The 22,832-nt window shown below is 42.0% G+C and overlaps 1 protein-coding gene across 1 annotated transcript in view; it reads right to left on the bottom strand.

The window, feature by feature from the left end:
- Positions 1–22,832, bottom strand: part of LOC144791739 (phospholipid scramblase 1-like) — a 188,966-nt gene that overhangs the window by 33,311 nt on the left and 132,823 nt on the right. The window contains exon 4 of the mRNA XM_078666507.1: positions 5,250–5,411. Coding sequence (XP_078522633.1) covers positions 5,250–5,411 — 162 coding nt within the window. The remainder of the gene's footprint in view (positions 1–5,249; positions 5,412–22,832) is intronic.

The raw sequence follows: 22,832 nt of genomic DNA, 5'->3' as shown, positions 1-22,832 counted from the left end.
TGTAGGTATGTGAATGTCATGCACTATAGGTATGTGCATGTTATGTATGGTAGGTGTCTGCATGTTGTGCACTATGAGTGTGCATGTTCTGCACTGTAGGTGTGTGCATGTTGTGCACTGTAGGAGTGTGCATGTTGTGCACTGTAGGAGTGTGCATGTAATGAACTGTAGGTGTGTTCACGCTGTGCACAGTAGATATGTACATTTCATCCAATGTAGGTATGTGCATGCAGCTTGCGCACTATAAGTATGTAACTGTCATCTACTGTAGGTGTCTGCACATCGCGCTGTGGAGTGCAAATCGTAGACTCCATAAGGTAATCGTTTACTATGCTTTAAAATTTAATACAATCTAATATGTAATGAAAAATGCTTTGTTTTGGCCTTACTGTCTTCAAAATTTTCTTGGGGGGGAGAACACTCCAAACTCGCCCTAGTAGTGGTTGCTCACTGAGCTTGCTCGCTGCACACCATGTGGGGGCTGATCTCACTTGTAACCTGGTGCTCTTTAAGGTCATCTACTATTTACAATGGAATTTGTAATAAAAACTGTGCTGTAAATCCACCATTTTGGTCTGTCTTTTTCCAAAATTTTCTTTGGGGGAGAACCCCCCCAAAACCCCCCTAGTAGTGGTCAGGCTCGCTACGCACCGGACATGGCTGGTCTGGCAACATTTGCCTGGGCTGCTTTCAGTTCCCATTCTGGCCCTGGTCACTATATACAGTGCCAATGAGATCACATCCACTGCAATCTCAGGTTGTTGCAACCAAGAGGACCCCTGCTCCTACTGAAGATCCTATGTCCACTACGTCAATGCGAGCACCTACCCAACCGTCAGATTACATCACTAACACCATTAACATGAGCAGCACTACAACCACAGCTAACATGACCACATGGTATCTGCCAATGCATGGAAGTGACAGTTACCAATGCAATCGCAGTGCTCTGCCTGCTCTTGTGTCAGAATAATGGGAGCTTTTTGACACACAAAGGGCATGTGTCTGTGAGGGCGTAAGAAGGTATATCCTCAGCTCGGTCAGGAGGCAGCTGAAGGGACCGACGCCTCGATATTATATGGGCTTTGTGGAGCTACTTGTACACGGCCCTGTCCCACCTTGGAGATGAAGTACAACAGTCCTGATGTTTTCATGGATGGATAAGCTTAATTAAAGAGGCTCGCTTTCAGATGCCCTTTTTAAGCTATGTTGGATTGATTTTTCAAATTTTGATCCAGAGCTGTCTAGAGTGAAGCAGAGATAAAGTGGGCTGACTTCATATTGCGAGCCTTTCAGTTGAATTATCATAAACGTGCAGATTAGAATTGGTAGTTGAGAGTTTTTAGCCCCCGAGAATACTTTCTCAACAGCCAACGGAGACACTTTGGATTTAGAGGTTCTTGTGCTTTGAAGACAATGTAGCGGAACTTAACATTGTTCTCGCTCTGCTCCACCAAAATCCTTTGCAATTAATTCTAGATGGGTTCAAATTGAAACAATCTTGATGCCTAGTTGTGCACTCTAGAGCGTCTCTACTTTTCTCGTGCCTGCGTAGACAACGTTGCAGTAGTTCAGCCTTGCTCGACCAGGGCTGGAGTCATTTTAATCTGATGAGGGAGTTAAAACAGTGGGATCCTTCCAAGCAGCTTGAGTTAGACAATTAGGTTTTCGATTACTGCTGCATATTCACGCCTGCCAAAGGTCCCAGGTTTAACACCATTTCCTGCAAGAGACGTCATAAAAACGCACACAAAAAAAAAAATCGAGAGAGAGAGAGCAAACCCAGAGTAACTACTAGGTCTTGAATTCATTCAAATATTCCACCCAACACATTTTTGTTTTCCTCGCTACAAAACAGTAGCATGCTGACCTTCTGACATTGGACACCACATTCAGTGACAACGGTAGACAGTACAGGAAACTGTACAGCCAATTCTCTGACAGCTAAATACATGGGAGCTTGGTCTTGGACTAGTGCAGACTAAAAAATTCGAAAAATAGGAATTAAATATGCTTGCTTTAGTGCTGTGTCTGGTACTCTGGTATATAAAAAGGGATAATTTGCGTCCCTAGGATTATATCCAAGGTAGGCAGCACGTCAGGCCACAGCCTGAAACACTTTCTAGATGTGTTATATATATATATATATATATCACATTTATTAAATATTGGTTATACACAATCTTACTACAGAGCTGAATAACAAAAGCTTGTGTTAGAATTTGAGGTTTCTGGTTGGCAGAGTATATACCCCGTGGAAGCAGGAGCCACAATACTAGTTTGGGCAAGTCAGATACCCAACCTAAATTAACCTGTGCTCACCCTCTGGTAGCTTGGCACAGAGGAGTCAGGCAGATCTTAAGAGGCAATGTGCAATTACAGAAACAGTGAAAACACCACAGAAAGTCTCCACACCAGTTTAGAAAAATAGAAAATATTTATCCGAGTAAAACAAGACCAAAATGACAAAACTCCAATAAGGAGAAATTGAGATATGATTTTTTTTTAACGATTAAATCTAAAAAGAGTGCATCAAAGTCAATAATGGTAAAAGGTTACTTAAGGTCACGCTAGACCAGAGTACCTCCAAAGACCCAGGCCGACCATGATGGAGGGCAGGCCGGCTACAGGACCCATGCAGGGCTCGCTGAAAAAGTACCTTGGATGCAACAAGCGTCGAAAGACTCGATGTGTCGTTTCAGATTCACACAGTCAGGTTAATGCATTAAAGTCGTGCCTCACAGCAGTGTCTTTGAATCGTGCTTTGTCATCATCGAGCCTCACAGTCTGGTCGATGCATCATAACCGAGTCACACAGGGATGTCAGAGGACCAATATTGCATTGGTTCAGTGCAGCGCAGTGCTGTGGATATACTGATTTTTGCTGAAACAGTTGCAGAACATAAGTTTGAAGCCAAGGACTAGAGAGGGCACCTCAGGCAAGGGTAGGACTCATAGATGGCAGAGTCCAGCAGCACCAGCAGAGTTGCAAAAAGTCTTTTGTGACCCTGCAACTTCATAGATTAGTAGGCAAGCCAACAAGCCCTTGGAGAAACTTGGGTTCAAGGATGTACGGAACTGGTTCAATCCTTTTCACTCCCAGGCAAGAAGTAGTGGGTCAACACAGCAGAGCAGGTAGCAAAGTGGCAGTCCCTCCTACAGCACAGCAGCTCTTCTTCAGGCAGATGGTAGTTGGTTCCTGCAAATTTCTGATTTGGTGATATCAGGGGTTCAGTATTACTACCCAAAAGTGGGGGAAACTTCGAAGAGGCCTTTCAATATCACACAGTCCGGGCCTCTCCTGCCATTGCTCCAGGCTCACTACATGGGGGTATGCAGCTCTTTGAATAGGGACAGGCACAGTCCTAATCAGGTGAAAGGGTCAGCCCCTCCCTCCTAATCTACCTCAGGAAGGACCATCTGCCTGGTGATGGGCCATCAGCCTCATGATGGTCCATCAGTGTGCTAAGGTCTCCAGTTCCCTTTTTATATGACGGTCTAGAGCATGGGTACTCACAAACTTTCTCTCGGGGGCCAAATTTACAGTGGTTTGTGGCCGAGGGCTGCACCGGTGGGGGCGGAGTCAGTGGGGGGCAGGGTCAGAATGGGCGGGGCTAGAGTAAAAAAAACACTAAAGTTTCAAAACATTACTAGACAATGCTGTATTTCCAAAGCAGATGTAACTACAAGGAGCACATTTTTAGTGGGCAAACCATTCCTGCCCTGTGAGCAGAGCAGCCCCGCCCCTAACCAGCTGAGCAAGGATGGAAAATAAGATGATAAGGACGAGTTATTACCATTTAATTTTTTCCTCTTTGGCCTGCTCAGTGTGGCGACACCCATCCTCCTTAGCAAAGAAACCGCCATTGCCTATTCGTACCTTTCAGAGAAGCCTTGTATTTAGGACTCAATCCAGTCAAATCCATTGGAATGGATTATTTAAACCTTTAGATCCAAGGCTATCCATCAAAATGATGGCCTCACATTTTTGCCAAAGATGAGGATTCTTTCATGACCCCAATATCTGATGCAAGTTATCAATGTTACAAGCATATGTATGGTTTAAAAAAGTTGTGTACGCCCCACTGCAATTAACGACATTGATGGCCTGGCCAATACCCTATTTGCCAAAACCACTAGTAACTGCGGTATATGAGAAACAAAACAAGGGTATATTATTTGGATTCCACAGTGGTTATAGTTCATTATGGAATTTATGTCTACTAAAGAATTTCATAATATGTATATGAAGTGAAGGAGCGCCAAATTCAAGAAAGATCTTTCAGTCCAATACTGTAGTGCAAAAAATGTTATTGCAATCTTTTTCCAAGATCCAAGGTTATCCAACAGAAAAAAATATATTCAATCCAGTGTATATATTCCACAAAATATTCCATCCAACTCAATGTCCCAATGTTCATGAAGCAAAATTACTTTAACACAGCCTACGCGTTTCTTCCTACTTGGACCTCATCAGGGCTTCACTCATTAGTAATGCGAATTTATAATTGGCTGAATCATAACACAGAAAACTTGAAGTTCAATCATCATCACCATTGAAAAACTAAATCTTGTTCACACTGGTGTCGTTTTGCTCCAAGTGATACCGAGATTCTCTTAAGTCCAATAAGTAATCTAATTTCGTCAAAGGTATATAGACCGCAATCCTGCGACACATCCGATCCTGATAAATCCTAAGTGCAGGATTGCGGTCTATATACCTTTGACAAAATTAGATTACTAAGTAAAGACAGATACATGCATAACAGTGAAATTATCCTGGTATCATGTATATAGTAATCCCTACTGTTACCAGACAAGTTATTGCAACAGTGCCCAAATTTCATCTCTGTCATTTAAACCTAATGTTGCTGTGTCATATTTGGCTATCCATCTTGCCTCAAGTCTGTTAAGTTTGGTTTGGATATCCAAACCACCAATGATACCATTAACATTTAGTAGTACAGACCACTTGAAGTCATTCTCTGAATGGTTTTGACATTGAAAATGTTGTACTAAAGGAGCCCCTTGTACATTACATTTGATCCTCGATCTATGCTGGAGAATTATGTATTAAGCATGCAACGTCTGAAAATAAGTATAAGCAACTTCACCCCTCTACATAAATCTTGCATTCCTTTTTTTTTTTTTAACTTTTTTTGTTTTTAGAGTTGCATATCAGTGACTTGAATACTTGGTAGACTATTATCAGAAACGCATCTGGAATAAAAGTTTTACTTGTTACATACCTCAAAATTCACATCTCCACAACAGCTGCATGTAACACACGGGCCAATAATTTTCAAAACTCCCTCTTTTTTCTCATTCTGAACGGTAAACTTGGGCAAACATGGGTGCCAGTTCTGGATGACATAGCCGACGGTGGTTCCAGGGGGTGCCTGCACCTCAAGCTTTCACAAACAATGAAAAGCACAAGTAGAATTAGTTCTTCAAATATACTTGGAACTCAGCTGAACAAGATTTCCACTGAACATTTTCCTTTTTTGCATAACGAAGTGCATTCCCACACATTCTACAATACATTCCTTAGTTATGGGTTCTCCTCTGTGAGAATGAACACGTTAACAATGAAATGCACTTGCAATTGTTTTGGCTTTCGTGTCACGGAAAGATTTCCGACCTTCACTAACAGAAATCACAGGTCCAGCATGGGGAGCATCTGCGCACGTGTCCCAAACACCCTGTTATTCTTTTAAGTGTCTTGTCGGCTGGAAACTGCATACTCTGGAGCTGTATAGTCCCTTAAATCTCATGGCGATCCCTTAAAGCTGCATCTTACTTAGGAATACTTATTGATTTTGTTACTTCTTGTTTTCTCTATTCTCTCCTAAGCTGTGTGGGTTTGAAAGTGGTCTCTCCCTTTTTGTTCAAAGTTCATCATCCTAGGATGCACCTAGCCAGGAAGCCCAAGCTACACATCTCCTGGCAGCCTCCCATTTTCTCAGACATTTTGCATATAGGTCTTTTGAGCTTTGCCAGTCTTTCTCAGGCCAACATTCTAGTCAGGGAAGAGAAACTATCCACCTGTCCTCACCCACATTCAAAAATCACTGACCAGATGTACCATGACCACAGTTGCCAATTATCCACCCGCTGGCCATGAAGGAATAGCAAGGTCCCTAGCCCACTCTTTTTGGTTCGCACATTTTGTCAGCCATCCTTTGGGGGCATTCAACAGCAGTACGGCAAAAGTTCAGCTATCCCTAGGAGACCCTAAGCCATACTAGTCTGGACTTCAGATCGTCTCAGACAGCCAAACAAACTTAAGTGGCCCTCTGACATCCTCAGACAGAGATGATGCGCCCTTCCTCCGCACCCTCAATCAGTAATGGACACCCGCAGCCAATCCAGTAAACCTTCTACAGACCCCCGCATTAAATCCTAAACCTTTTATTAACAGGGCTTCAATAAGCCGCTGCTAGCGCAGAGAACCATCCTCGATCTGACTTCATGTACTACTTTCACAATAACATGCACATTTACCCCACCCAACACAGATTTAAACAATAAGAACCAGCCAACCCCCTTCTACTGTTCCCAGGAGGCAAAAAAATGCCTTTTGAAAAGCTGAGCTCACCCTGAACACCCCCACCTACATTCCATCAGCCAGCCTCAATTGGTCCGAGTCCCCTGATGACAGCCCAGCCCTGCACCTACTGCAGACAAGCCCCTCAGACGTCTTATATTGGCTCTCAGAGTCAAAGCTACATTTTCATTCCTTTACTCATTTCAATGTTTTTTTATATGTATGTTATTGGTATTCTTGTATGTTTTCATAATGCATGTTACTATTTTTAAATAAAAAATGGTTATATATTTCAATAAACTTGCAAATAAGTAACGTTCCTTGTAATATATTTAGCAAATATAAAAGTAACAGAGTCGCTAGAAAGTGTATATTACGACAGTAGCTAAATATTCTAACTAACTTTACTTCTAGTAGAGTTTAGAAGAGGCTAAATAAATAAGAAAGACTGCAACTTTCAGAGCAAATCAGAAGCAATGTCTGAGGAGAAATGATGCATGTGAACAAACAGAAAAGTGACAACTGACAAACCGCAATGGAGGAAACCAAATCATGGAAAACAAGTTATGAGGACAGCTAGTTTTAAGGGGGGGGAAAAAACAAAATGTCATTAAACTTTGATGGAATGCAGGGGTATTGAGGACTTTGGGTTCAGTGCTGGGTGATGCTTAGGGTGCTGAGGGGTTTTTAAGAATGAGGTCGATGGTCGAGTTCAGCCATGGAAAGGCATTCTTAGGGTTCAAGAATGAGGAGTTTAGGATGGTGAGGGGCTTTTAGGATTTGCGGAATAGCGGCATTTGGGGTGGTGAGGGTTTTTAGATGGGTTGCAAGGTATTTATGGTTCATAGATGGGAGTTTAAGGCTGCTGAGAGTTTTTGAGGTTAAATGATGGGTAAAGTTTATGGGTGCTGAAGGGTTTTTAGGTTTAAAAAATGAGAGTAGCTTAAGCATGGTCAAGGATTTTAGGGGGTCAGGATAGAGTGGAATTTATAGGCAGAGAGAGCTTTAGGGTGTAGGTTAGGGGTAGCAAGGGCTTTAAGAACCCAGGTAGGGGAAGTGTTGGGGCTCAGGGCCAGATGTAATTTTGGTGTAGTGAGCGGATTTAGGGTTCAGGGAAGGGTGATGTTTAGGAGTCAGGAAGGGGTGATGTTTAGGGGTCAGGGATGGTTGTAGTTTAGATGTGGCGAGGGATTTTAAGGTTGGCTGGGGTGGATAGCATTTTGGTGTTAAGGGTTGTGATGGGGTGAAGAATGGATGGTGTTTGGGGGTGGTCAACAGACAGCTATTCAAAAACATCCTAATTAATGTTTGGTGATGTAAAAGATACAACTCCAAAACAAAATTCCTTTAAATAACCCTTGAAATAAATATCTCAGACTAAAATGTGTCTAAAAGTAAGACCTGCAACCAATACATTTACACGTTAAACAAAGACAGTATGCAAAGGACAATAAAACAAAAACCTATGAATTGGTTTCAGTGAAATGGTAAATGCAAAAAGTCCTGCAAATTTCCATTAAGCTCTTTAGGCGAAATGACTCAGTAATGGTAGTCCATAAAACTGATTTTCTACAGAATCCTATACAACCAAGGAGGCGGACAGTGTCAGCTATGTCAGACAGATAACAGGCCCCGTTTACGTAAACACGTCCAATAAATCCTCAACCATGCCTAGTATGCCATGAACTGTTTGTCGGACTAGGACGCCTTATCAGAACTCAATTGTGTCTACTTTATGTTCTTAGATCATCTGATGTTCTAACACATGTGGAAGATATCAATTCGATGTAAACTGAATCAGCGTGCTGCAATAAACCAATCTTTTAAAAGGGGAAACATTGTGAAAGAGCAAGCAAGATGTAGGCAGGCTGCAGAGCTCGTCTAGGACTGACAGATCTGGCTATCCTACGTTTCCGTAAGAACACCTCTTCATTGGCACACATAATCCTTTCCCTTTCGAGCATGTGCAGAATGGCAGAGAAGCACTAACCATCAAAGAAAATCTATCTGCCAGAACATTGCCAGTCACTCACTTGATCAATGGCCTAGACTGCCTCCAGCATTTACTTGCCTGTTGCAGACTATGTTACATAATCATTAATTTTCTGTTTCACATAAATAATGTACTTGAGCCTTGGCTTTTAGTTAGGAATATGTTACTCTACAATGACTTCTGGATATGAAATCGATTGACATTCTTCTTAGAAAGACAAGCCACTTGAGTTAAAATCCTTCAAAGGTAACTGTAGCTATGAGGAATAACTTAAAATGTAAAAAAATGACTGCCTTTCAAACACTACTTTGTAAAGAATTAAACAAACTGGGAACATGAGTTGATATATCCGGTAGGGCACTAAGCGCATGAAGACATTAGTCCGTTAGGCTAGTGTGCATGGAAGACTTTGTAAACATATTTACAGAATATCTGCTGCTGGTCATGAAATCGGGTGAATACAAAGAAGGGCGGCACTGTAGGAGGAGATCACGCACTAGCTATAATCTAGATTTTACCTTTCATAAACATTTTTGTACATCCATCCTCTACAGCAGGTGATCACGACATGTCATTCTATCTCTGAGAGACAAATTAACCCTGGTGAATGCCAGCTTTCCGGCAACACCAACATGCCACTGCTCTGATGGTCCTGGGTGGAATCAGAACTTGTGGGCCACAACGACCATGCAGGAAGGCAGGTCCGACCTGCAGAAGCGGGCTGGTGAGGCTGGTGACAACAAACATACAGCAAGCTGGCTACTGGACATGAAAGACTGAGCTAGAGCCAAAAGCCTAAAGCCAATGCAGCAGTCAAGGAGGCCGCATATGGACTGCTAAGATCCTGTTGGTGGAAGGCCCTCTGCTCTCTTCGCCTGCTCCCACTAACAGCCATAGTTGTAAATAAGGCTCCTTGTTTTCCGTTTTTACAGATTTTGTACAGATCATTACAGACCGAAAACAATGTGTTTTCTGTCTGCATTTATTTTTAAACTAGGATAAATACAGAAAATGTTGCTTCTTTTAAGTGACTCTCGTGCTGTCGTTCATGAATTGTAGCCCAACAGCTGAGCAGATGGACAGCATGGGGACTTAAAAAAACAGGATGAAATTTCTATAAATAATGGCATATATCAACATGCATTTGTGGTATAATGCTAATATTTAGTGGATGTATTGTTACATACCATTTGGCTGATTAAATAGCTGAATCCCGACAGAAAAAAAATATGAGTTTGTGTCTATCAGTTTCATAAATATAGAAATGTACAGTTTTAAAACGTCATTTATACACAAAACAGAAAATAAATATGGATAAATGCAGTTTAAATGGCCCAAAAAAAATATGGATTAATACAGACTAAAATGTTAAAAAAAAAATACCATAAAACCAGGAACCCTAGTTGTAAAGAACAAGTGCCAGAACCAGCAAGGCCCAAAGGAGGGCACCAATTAGTGGCTGTTGAATAATAGCGCAATAATCGGCAATGTCTCGGTGTTAAGTTCCATTTGAAATATGATCACCATATTTACAAGTAAAGGAGCACTGACAAAGCACTGTCAAGCCACTCTTTCCTTAGTTGGAAAGAGTCAATGTTGCCTTGTTGAGCCTTTAGCCCCCTTTTATCCCCTACCCCTTCAACAGGAGCAGGGGATAAAAGGAATGTCTCCTATGCTTGCCAGATGGAATCCATAGCACTGTCTAAAACTGGCCAGAAGCCAGAGCAGTGAACATTGTCATCATGCAGATTTGCTGACACTGCGCGGTACCTTCCTGTATCAACAGACAAAGACTAAAGCCCACTATCCTGGAGTGAACCAGGTACATCCGAGTGATGCTGTGGATTACTCTACTTCTAGTGTCTCTGCATCTAAAATTGCCCAACGAGCTTGAGCTTGACCCAGATGCTAGAGATTCTGAAAGATCAATGGAAGCAATGGTCAGGGGCATATAGTCAAAGTTCAGCACGGAACTACCAAAGCCATACAGTGCGAGCACGAACAAGGAGACAGAGAGGGTTAAATTGTGAGCAACCAATTGGACAAGAGACGGGGAGAATGAGGAAGCAGAGACCAACATTTGGAAAAGATTGGGGGAGAGATGAAAGTATGCCCAGTTCCATCTTTAACCTCAGCATGCAGACAAGAACTCTGTTGAATCAATGTCAGGCTCTGACAAAGAAGTTGAGCCATGCTGTAAAAATTTACCTGATTGAGTAGAAAGCTACAGCCTCTAAGATACTGTCAACATCGGCATAACAATTCAGAGAGCAAGCACTGGCAGGAGAGTGGGTAACTTTAGGAAAGTGCCCCTTTTAGATGTGCACTCCCCCCACTTTTTGTTCTCGATGCTGTGGTAGTTGATGATCGGAAAGTGCACTGGATCCTGCTAACCAGGCCCCAGTGCCAGTGCTCTTATTTCAAAAGGTAATGTGAATTGGTACACTCAATTGGCAAGATACTTTAACAACTCCCCCTTGTAAGTCTCTAGTATATGGTACCAAGGGCAAGGGTGTTGAAGGGGTCACCAGGGCTGCAGCATTGTTTGTGCCACCTCAGCTTCCACAGTTTGCACAAGCATTTTCCCTGCTCGAGATTGACCATGTACACACCATGCGTGACAAGGTCACCACTGCCTTAATATACATGTCACCCCTAAGGTAGGCCTCCCAAAGCCCTGGAGGCAGGGTGCATTATATTAATGATGCAGGCATATATGTGCAAACATATATTCCTCTACCGTAACCTTGCCATTTAAATTTACAGCACGTGAACAGAGGTCCATAGGTTAACGTGGATTGGCTAAAAAAAAAAAAAAAAGATATTCAGCTCCATGATGGTACCACCAAATTTAGTCGTGTTTGGTATCAAACATTGCGCTTTTTCACCTTCAACACAATTCTCATAATGAAGACAAGGTGGATTGTACCCAAGTGAAATCCTTAGAGGTTGCCCACAAGTTGCCATTATCTCTGTGCTTTGGCAGGCTCTCAGAGCCGGTTGCTGCAAAGACAGAAGTCCGCCTCCTGCTGGGCAGTGGTATCACTCTCATAGGATGGAGCAAAGGCCTGGGCAGGATGGAGGTCACACTTCCGTCCTCCCATGATGGCTAGTGAATGACCCATCAAAAGCTGTGAGCTCTAAAGGCCACACCGCCTCTGATATGTAAGTGGCTTGTCTCTCAGTGGAGACAGAGCACCCCCCGCCTCCGGCACTCATGTTTGCCAGATGGTGGAAAATTAGGTATTCAGGATGTGGGCCCGCCCAAAGGCTAGCCATACCCCCAGGGTGGGCTAGCAGATCTGTACAGCCAAGGGTTTGCCCATGCCATCTTGCTTAGTCCGAAGAATAATGGGTTCTGGGTAGTTTGGTGAAATACACCCCCCGGATGTGGTCAAATTAAAGGTAGATTAGCTACAGGATCAGAAGTCCATTGGCTACTGACCCTCAAACCCCTAATCACCCCTAAACCCAGTATTTAAGAGGCATCCCTGTCACCAAAACTCCAGATCTGCTGTAAAGAAGAACAAAGAAGAGACCTGTGTCCACACAAGGTAGGACTCCACAAAAAAGAGGCGCCAAGTACTGCACCTGTGGCAGCTCCCTGAATCGACCAGACTTTTCTAGGACCAGAGACTAGTTCCAAAAGAATAGTGAACCCCTCTGCAATCTAAAGACTTCACCAGGACTCCCTTGGGCTAGAGGAACTAGTCCCTTGCAGTTGGCAGGCACAAACCACACTTCCATGATCCAAAGAAGGACTGACCACCCGACTCGGTCATAGGCCAGCCTGAAAGTAACCGGCCAGGTGCCTTCTAGGAAACGTAGTACTGAAGCTCAGTGAGTCAGCCCTCTAAAGCATTCCCCAGACCTCTGGAAGAAGATAGACCCAGTTGTGACCTTTGCCAGGACCAAGGCTTATTGGTGGTCTGGCTGACTACTAACTAGTTCACATGATGCTCTACGCGAAAGGAACCTTTTGGATCATCCCCCTGCCACTCCAGTGGTGCAGTTGTCGAGTTCTTGCATTCCAAAACAGCTTCATTGGTCCCACCTGGTAAAGACAGCACCCGCAGTCCCATTCAGCATAACGGATAGCCAGGCACACCTCTGCAACTGAAATGCCAAACCTAGGTAGAGCTGTTCTACCTTGGGATTCCTGATCCAGGGGCCCCTCCAGGCTTTTCCTACAAGAGGCCCCTTAGACCTCAACCTGCAATTATCATTTTGTCAAGTATCATTTTTGACAGCTCCCATTCAGCAACAAGGACACCCAAGTCACCTCTGCACCCGGACTTCAGGGGCAAGGTAAATTGTTCTGACTGTCAAGGCTTGGTCTGTGGATCCGCAAGACCTTAACTCCACGGGGGTCTGTTCAACTCACCCCACAAGTGACTGCGTGTCACCTGAGATTTTCTTTATTAATCGCAATGATAAAGTTTGACAGCTCTGCAAAGTACTGATTTATGAAACACTTTAAAATTCATAACTCCGGCTATACATCTTTGAATTAATTTCGTTTTGGTGTCTACATTTATAAAAATGAGCTCAATTTTTTATAAATTGGTGCCTGATTTCTTTTGAGTCATGCCATTTACTTATCATCCGTTTTGGTACTGTAAAATGCCTAAACACATGTTCCTTCGAGTAAGCTGGTCTACTCTTTACCACTCTACCAGGACTGAGAGAAGGATTACTAGTGCGAATCAGAGGTGCACATTTGAGTACTGTGTTAATATTACATGGTAAGGTAAAAACGCCTCTGAATATTGAAGCTCAAATTCAGAGAAGCTTTATGTGGATGTAGAGATTAATAATCAAATACCCAACAGCTGGCAAGGGCCGATCATAACCCCCATTTACAAAGGAGGAGAAAGAACAAATCTAAATAATTACAGGCTAATTGCCGTACAGGATGTAGAAGCTAAATATTTTGCCTCATTAATTTTGGAAGATATGGTCAATTGGTCGGAGGAACGTAATCTGATCCCAATCAATCAAACAGGTTTTAGAAAAGTAGAAAAGGGATTGGAACTATCTCGAATATCCCATCAATCACTATGATAGCAGAAAAATGTAAGCGTGAGAAACAGGACTTGCATCTGTGTTTTATAGATTTAAAAGCTGCTTTTGACAGTGTGGACCGGAATCTGCTGTGGGCAAAGCTGAAAGCATGGGAAATACCAGAGAGAATATTGAGGGGTTTATTATTATTTTATGCAGATATCTGGATTCAAGTGAAACTCTGGGATGGTGCTAGAATCTCAAGAAAAATGTACACAACTATCGGCTTAAAACAGGGATGCGTACTGGCCCCGCATCTTTTTAACCTGTTCATATCCGATCTTTCTGGAAAACTTGATAGTACCAGCTCACATTCTCCGAAATTAGGCAAGTTACAACTCACTCATCTTGCATATGCAGATGACATTTTGCTATTGAGCTTAACTAAAGTTGGTCTGACTAGGCTCCTAACTGAACTCTCAGATTTCCTGTCTACAAAGAAGTTGGAACTTAATTCATCTAAAAGATAAACAATGCTTATTACCACTCGACTAACCACACAACACATCTGGCTAGAAGGCAAACAATTGGAAAAAGTATCCAGCTATAAGTACTTGGGATACTACATAGATAAGTGATCCCTATATGACCAGAAAAATTACATGACAGAGCGGGGGCCTTTATATTTGCGTTTAGGTCATTGGCAAAGAAGTTGGTAGGGCCATCACTAAGGCCACTCTTGACGATTATCTCTGGCAAAGCACTGCCAACCTTATGTGCCAGCGCAGTCATGCACGGAAAGGACTCTTAATAAATTAATAACAAGAATCTATAAAAAGGTTCTTCAAATTCCCAAGACCGCTTCGCATGCACAAATGCGATTAGATTGTGGACTAATGAACGAATCACTGGGCAGACTTCATACATATATAAAGGTGTGGTATTGAATCAAGCAAAGCGGAGGGGAAAACCGCCTCAACAAATTCTTATGGTTGGAATTGAAATGCAAAAAAAAAAAAAAAAAAAAAATCGCAGACCAACACATTTTTGACCAGTGCACTGGAAGCAACATGTTCTGCTAATCTTTGGAATAAAAATATGCCTTTTTCATCATTTAAGCTGGCACTAAACAGAGCAGCAAAATTTCATTAGTTCTTAATAGATAGACATCTTTTATCATCGCTCTCATTCATGGACAGTGATTGATAACTATAAAACCCTTAAACTGGCGGCCTACTTAGACACTACGTTCTCTATCTATATTAAAAAACAACTAATGGCATTGCGTTTTGGCAAATTTCCTACTCTGGCCGACGAGCCACATTGGAAGCACATTGAATCAAAAGAATGCAGTCTTTGTGGCTACAAAAAGGAAGACTTAATTCATCTGATCTGCCATTGCAAGAAGCTGCAACCAGAGCGTGTCATTTTTTTAAAGAAAGTCTTCCTGGATAGGGGAATAAGCTTGGGTAGATCTGCCATCATTAGAGGTGTGGATCCAACTGACCCCCAAATGAATTGTAAAATGATAAAGTTTTTACAAGCTCATGATAAATTATTGAAAGCATTAGCACTTTAATGAGATAATCTCAATTTGTGGCAAAAGCGAGGAGACGAAACAGGTGTGAGCAATGACTACTTGAGTTAAATATATCACCTATTGTACAACTGCCATTCATATTTTTTCAGACTCACGGCTAGGAGCTAGATGGATGCATTTTTTTTTGGTAAAAAAAAATATAACAAAATAAAGGGGATATAGATAATAGCTAGAAGCAGATAATGTCTAGTTCCATATATTAGTTTTTTTTATAAAGTTTGTGAAATATGTAAATACTGATTCATGAATTGTCTTTTATACGTTTTATGCTGAGTTTAGGGAAATTTGAATTGAAGGGAAATTTTATGTAAATTGGTAATATTTTTAAATTAATGTTTGCAGAACGTTCTATGCAAATTGTTACAGTTTTTATTAACTATACAATAAACAATGTTTTTTTTTACCACATGGTAAGGTCTCCCAGCAATACCACATAATATTGCCACATAAGCCAATGTTAGCAGAGGGAAGGTGACTAATGCAATGTTGACAGCAGTGATCAGAAATAAAAGAGGGGATGCATAAAAAGAGTGGAGAAGGGAAGCAACAAAGCAAAGATGGAGGGGGCAAGGGGGTATTTCTAGAATGATGTGAAATAAAGCTACCATCAAAACATCCAATTGACATTACAGAAGACAGGGTCAACATTGATGTGAATCCAGATGTAGCACAGATATGAATGTGAAAAATATGAATGTTCCAAAGCATATGTTGGCAAAGCACAGTTAAACAGTAGGTATACTTGACTTCTACCATTTATTTATTTATGAAGAAACTCATCTAAGAAAATGTCAGCGCACTGTACAGTGGAACACAAGCATAGCATTTTAATATATATCTAAAGTGACCCACATAACTCAAAACAATTATGCACATCCAAGCATTAATACCACATCATGACACCAGGAGGCAGGTGAAAGAGGACACAAGAAAACAGGAGTTTGGAATGAAATTGGGCCGTAGAGAAGAGGATGCAAGAGAGCATGAGTAGCCCAAAGGATGAACAGAGATGAGAAAAAATAAAAGAATACTGATATCCAAAGAAAACTACTAGTCCAGATGTTGTTTGTAGACGAAAGAGGCAGCGAGTGCCAGAGTGTTGGTGCTGCACTGGAAAATATTTTTGTTACTGTTTTTGATTTATATACTTCACAGTTACCAACGTTATACATCCAAAATATGGTTCTAGTCTCCCGTGTAATCAGCTGCTCGACCTACCCACGCCGCCGGGTCTGGATTTTGAAGAATCCCTTTGTTTCTTCTTCCCTTTAATAACCCATGGCTAGCGTTAAGATCATTGGGTTGTTGGGGATGTGAACTTTAAAAGTAATACATGATAATTTGAATTTAATACTGGCTTTCAGCAATAAGCAAATCTCTAGGCACTCTATTAATGTGGTCCTATTTTCTCATAACTGATATCAACTTGGCAACCAATAGAAGAACACCTTTATTAGGGGTGAATGATGATGCTGAGGTACACATGGGAAGAGAGTTTCCATAATAAATTCTGGAGATTTTCAAATACTGCATCATTGCTGGAGGAGAGGTGTGGTGCAGAGGCCAGGGCAGCTTACTTCGGAGCACAGGGTTCACGGTTCGATCTCCTGGTCCAGTGGCAGCTAAGCTCAGCACCATGTGACTCTGGGCAATAGCTCACTTAATTTCCACTCTGGCCCCCAGTGCCTTGAGACCCATAAGGGGGAGTACTTTGTGCTTTACAAATACGGATTTATATTTATTTTTTTAAGACAGAAGTCATTTGGAAGAAGAAAACATTTTCTTAGTGCAATACTACTTGGTCTCTGGATGCAATTTTTTCAATTTGAGCAGCTAGACCGCTGCAAAGCTAGCCAAAGCATCAGAGGTTTTACCTCTTTAGACACAGAGGGTGTGAAGCCCACACTGTGAAGTTCTGATAGCCATTTAGTTTTGAAATTCAAATCTTGAGGCCTATGGAGTACGACATTTTGTTTTATCAGAATTAAGATTTAGAACGTTTTCTGACATCAATCTCTGGAGCATCCTTAAGCAGTTTTTTCTTTATTTGAAGCTTTTGAAGGATGAGATTTTCAAACAATTTTGTGTATTTGCCACTGGTTGAATTCCACACCTGTTTCGTCCATTAAAATTCAAAGCGGATCCATATATATGTTGAGTAATACAGGAAAATATATTGAACCTTAAGATACAACACAGGCTACGTGATAAAGACAGGAGGAATAGTGTCACCCTGATAAAAAGTTGCTTTTGAGTGCTTTATAACCATTTTCAGAAAATCTTCCGTTGTGAGTGAAGTTAGTCTAATGTTTTGTATCGCTTGCAATTAAGTAGGCTGTTTGAGGTAAGGAGTCCGCCACTGGTATAGAGTTTGGTATCTTTTTTGTGAAATACCCTCCAAATTCATCACATTTGCTTTGAGATTGTAAATAGATTGATTCCGTGGGGGCAACCAAATTGAGCTTCACCAGTTTGAAAAGTTCTTTGGGGTGGTTTATGATGTTGTGGATGTAAGACTGGAAGAGATACCCTAAGCAAGATAACTTTGTGCTAATAACACTTCATAAAACACATTGCTTTAGCCACCCTAGCTCTAGAGCACATAAATGATAATGCCACACATGGAGCTCCATAGCACATGTCTTTATTCTTCAACATGCAAGAGGTAACTGAACACAATGCATCATAAGCCTAATTGGCCAGACCCAGACCCAACACAACTGATTATGTAATACCATAAGGAGTCTGCATAGGACCACAAGGGTCCTACTGCACATGATCACACAACACTTGATCTAACCCTCTGGTAAATAAAAAGTATAGACAACATATATACAATAGAGTTCCTCAATGAGACATCTAAGTATTCACACCACTCTCCCAGATCAAGGCGGACAGTTGTACTATCACCTGGCAATGTTGAAGTAGACTCAGATGCTTGACCTAGGTGCTCAGGAGAACTTCTCACTGATCAGGTCTAAAACAAATGAACGCTGAAGCAGATGCTTGAAATGTGAAGAGTCTCTCATCATTGACTTTCCAGGACGTTGAGAGGTCACCATATGTATTTTACTTGTCACAACTCTCAATCGATCAGTATAAAATGGAGCATCAGTCTTTAGTTTACATTTTTGTTTGATTAGGGCCGAGCTCCTTTGAAAACCATGTCCCAAACGCATCTGAGCTTATCTGCATAGGTCTTCATCTTGCTTTTGAGGGAAGTGTCCATGAAACAAATTTCAGTGTCTTACTTAGTTTGTGGTCTACTGTGGTAACTTGGTCCCAATGGCTCTGACAAACAGCAAGTGGTAGGCTTTTTACCGGTTGTAGAATGGGGAGTTAACCAATAGGCACGAAGGGCTGGGCGTAGGGCTGACTTGAGATTGATTCACTCTAGCACAGTGGGCTAAACCACTTTCTTCAGGGTGCTCATAAATAAAACAAAAACACCATTTGCCTGTGGCCAGAGGGGTGTGCTTTTCCGATGATTGACATTCAAGCAATAAAGAAAGCCCTTAAACTCTCCGCTACTGAAGGATGGACATCTGTCAGATTGAGAATGGAGGAACACCCCATGTTTCAAAAATGTCATCCAGCCTCTCAATGACTTTGTCATGAGTGGTTGAAGGCAAGTCATGGGAGATGAGCAGTTACTCAGGTGGCATGCTTTCAGTTCCTTCTCAACTCTTTCATCGAGGTGAGGAAACTACGCTAGCTGAGGGCTCCCTAGCTGGCCACAATGCCACAATGTCCTTTCTGTGCCAAATCAATGAGTTGTTGCCTCAAGCTCTCAGGTATTACAACCCTCTAACCACTATAAACTGAGTGACAGAATGTTCGTCCTGCACATTTTTGAATTTTTGATATTCAACATCATCTATGAGAAGTCGAGTTTGCCTTCTCCAGGACTGCATTGCAATGATATCCTCAAGTGCGAGCATATCTCGGTCGGTGTTGCTAACAGGTAGGATTTGCTCAATGGCTATAGCTGCAGGCATACTTCTCTTTAATATGAAATTGGAAACTTCAGCCGCTTTGTACTTTGCACTGTGACAAATTGGCACTCGTGAAAAGAAATCTGTGGAGTATTTTTTTCCTTCTCCGACTCATGCACAATAGTGTAATAATAGACTTGCAATCACAACCCTCATCTCTTGATGCAAGGGGACATCTTGCCTTTCAGATTTACGAAAATGGTGAGCAATGCCTTGCAGTCAGTGACAAGGGTGAAGTTCTTTCCAAACAGAAAAGCATGAAAATGTTCACAAGCCCACACTACAGCCAGGCTCTTTTTCTGGCTGAGAATAGGCACATTCAGTCTGAGACAGACTTCTGCTGGCATAGGTCACAAGGCATTTCTGAACATTTGTATCCCCATTGTGTTGAGCAAGAATGGTGCCCAACCCCTCCTGACTTGCATCTACTACGATCTCAATGTATAACTTGGACCAAAATATGACATTTAGATTGCCTCTTGAATGGCATGTTTGAAACGTTGATCACATTCAGAGGAGCATTGGAAAGGAACAATCTTCCTTGTCAACTCTTAATGGTGGACTCACCAAGGTAAAGTCACAAATGTATCTGGAGAAATAGCTGGCCATGCCTAAAAGGATATTAGCATGGTCACATCCTGCAAGGGCCAAGTGTATGACCATGCTTGTACTTTTTCAGGGTCAGGAGGCATCCACCCTTCTGAGAAACTATGCCCAAAGATCTTGAGTTTGGTTTTGTGAAACTCACACTTTTTAGCGTTTAAAGTGAGACCTGCAGCAGCAAGCAGATAGCTTGTTATGCTCATTTCCTGTGGCCTCAAACACTAGTATATCATCTCTGTAGTTAAAATGTGATAGGTTGAATTACTCAGCTAAGGACATCCTGAAAGATTCCTGCAGCCAATGGCACACCAAAACCGAGTCTTTTGTATCTGAACAAACCATCATGAGTTGGAAAAGTAGTAATGTAGGCACAGTTCTCTTCCAGCACGAGTTGATGTTATCTTTTGTTCAAATCAAGACAGGACAGGTCTTTGGTGCCATTCAGATGTGTAATCATGTCTAGTATGTGTGGACCAGTATGTCGCTCTCGATTGCTTTGTTGGCCTGGCGCATATAAACATAATGCACACCCCACCCCCACTGTTCTTTTTTGGCACTACCACCCTGGGTGAAACACTTGGCATTGGGCTAGTAAAGCGGTTGATGATATTGTGCTTTAATGATGCTTCTAGTTCTTTCTCAATGGCCTCTTGGAAATGAAAAGCAATTAGATGGTGCCACTGAGCAACCTGACAAAATTACTCATTAATGTAAAGTTGCACCTTCATTGTCTTGAGTTTTTACAGTCTATGAAATGACGAAGGGAATTGACTTACTATTTCAGAATGTGCATTGTGGTTGTAGTTGATGGATATCAGTCCCATGTCAGCAACAGTGCTGTTATTGAGTTCACAAGCCCCTGTCGAAGTACCAGGAAAGACATAAATTGGTGCTTGAACTGTTTTCTTATGTTTCATGGTAGCTAAGAATGACCCTGGACTTTCCAATCGTATATAAGCAGCCCAGGTGTACACCTTTGTTTTCAATGGCATTAGATGTGATACCAGAGAGAGCTCATTATATTTTTCTGCCAGCATGATATTGATCGATACACGACTGTCTATAATAAAAGTTATAGGGCAGCCATTCACCTTTAGCCTAAATTTTGTACATTGTCCAAATTAAGCATGGGCGAATTTTGCGGATCTCTGATCCGCAAATTTGTGCGAAATCGCGAAAAAATCCACGAGTTCGCGTGAAAATTCACAAACTCGTGGATTTGCATCATGGCCACGTGAGTCCAAGTTTGCCACCGCGCCGAAAGGCGCCAAGGTCCCTCGAGTGAGCTGTCCATCATAGTGAGGAAAGGGGGGGGGGAGAAGTTGCATCAGAGACCGATCAGAGCACCAGATGAGGAGAAAGCAGCCTCCTGTTCACAGGAAGTACAAGGGGATTGTGCTAGAGAAACTCGTGGATGCAAAGACCTCCATCAAGGATTGCATCTAATTGTAGGCGGTAGATATGGGGAGGAAGCACACCTGCCTAGCCTCGACCGTGCTCACTAGTTGTTTGGGCTGGTATAATGTGTTACTGAATTTGAGCTTCAACTAGGCACCTGCTTTATTTATATCTGTAAGTGCTTCCTGTTGAGGTTTAATTTTTGTGACAGGAGCATCGTGCCAGAATGAATCCTGCCTGCATATTTATCCATGGAAAAGGCCACCGGTGGTGCCATAACTACTGCAACAAAAAAAAAATCCGCCCGCAAGCTTATTTTTCGGCAATTTCGCGAGATTTGCGGATCGCGAAATTGCCAAAAGTCCGCGAGCGGAACGGATTTTGCGCCCACCCTTAGTCCGAATTAATTTGGTCACCTCACGTGGCGATCTCTCTTTAACTTGTGTTCTTCTTTGCAGGCAGCCAATCCTACATGTGCACCTTGTTCTTCGTTTGACATCGCCATTACACATCCATTCTTCATTGTAGCTTGGCGATGATGTTGAAGAACCTTTGGAAAATGAATTTAATGACAACTGACTTAGTTTAGTCTCTATTTGCCTCAATTGATATTGCCGTTTGCTGTTATGGGCGTGTCTAGAATGCTTCTGGAAATTTCTGGCATCCATTTTCTCTTCATGTCGTAATGCACTTAGTTCCTCTTTTGCTTTGCAGACAGTTAGGAAATGGTTTACTTCCCCCATAGCCCTCGCATGTCTGTTGAATGGCGGGACATTTACCTTCATGTAGAAAAGAGAATCCACAGCGGAAAAACTATTTCTGTGGAGATACCTTATGGGCCTCCACCTAGTGTTTCTGCGTACTTTTTATAAACAACGGTAATTCATTGTGGGCTGTTCTAGATTCCATATCAGCAGCCTGTCGATCTGCATGTTCTTCGGCTCTTGCAGCCATAAGTACCTTTTCTAGACTGAATCTCTCTCTCAGCATGTGTTATCTGAAGGAATCGAAGAGGCAACCATCGATGACTGAGCCGCATTGCTTCTTCGCAACTGAATTCACTGAACTTGCAGTGTTTGATGAGGGAATTAAGTCTTTCAACAAATTAGTCCATCGTTTCACCAGCCTGCTGTCTTGCCCGATTGAAAATATACCTTTCATGGGTGACATTTGCCATTTAATTGAACTTGGCTTCCAATGTTTCTTTGATTTGATGGTACAATACATCCGTAGCTTGTTGCAATTTCCTTATCATTTCTTTCACTCCATCACCTGCAAAGTTCTTTAAGTATTTGATGATCTTTTCTGTCATCTACTTCTTCTAGAGCATTGATGAAGTCATCAAGCGTTTCGATCCATGCAGTCCATCTGGCACCAATTTTCTGCTTTTTGGCAGTGTCAAATGTAGGTGGGGGTTTAAAAAATACGGTGGCACTGTCTTCTGTCACAGACTATGACAACAAATTTCACTATTCCAACTGACTTTTCTCCAGATTGGATCCTACTTGCCACTTTTCAAGCATCGGCAGCTCAACCAGGCTTGGTCTTCACACCCAATTCGAGGTCGTGCAACACTTCCCTAGATTGTGTTGGTAAGTACGTTTGTACATTCTCTACCTAGTTGTCACTACCGTTAGCATTTAGCTGCTGTATATGGATGATGGCTCTTTGTTACACATGGAGTAGTAGTCT

Source organism: Lissotriton helveticus, chromosome 11, assembly GCF_964261635.1.
Source record: "Lissotriton helveticus chromosome 11, aLisHel1.1, whole genome shotgun sequence".
Lineage (NCBI taxonomy): Eukaryota > Metazoa > Chordata > Amphibia > Caudata > Salamandridae > Lissotriton > Lissotriton helveticus.
This window is presented reverse-complemented; position numbering and strand designations above follow the sequence as displayed.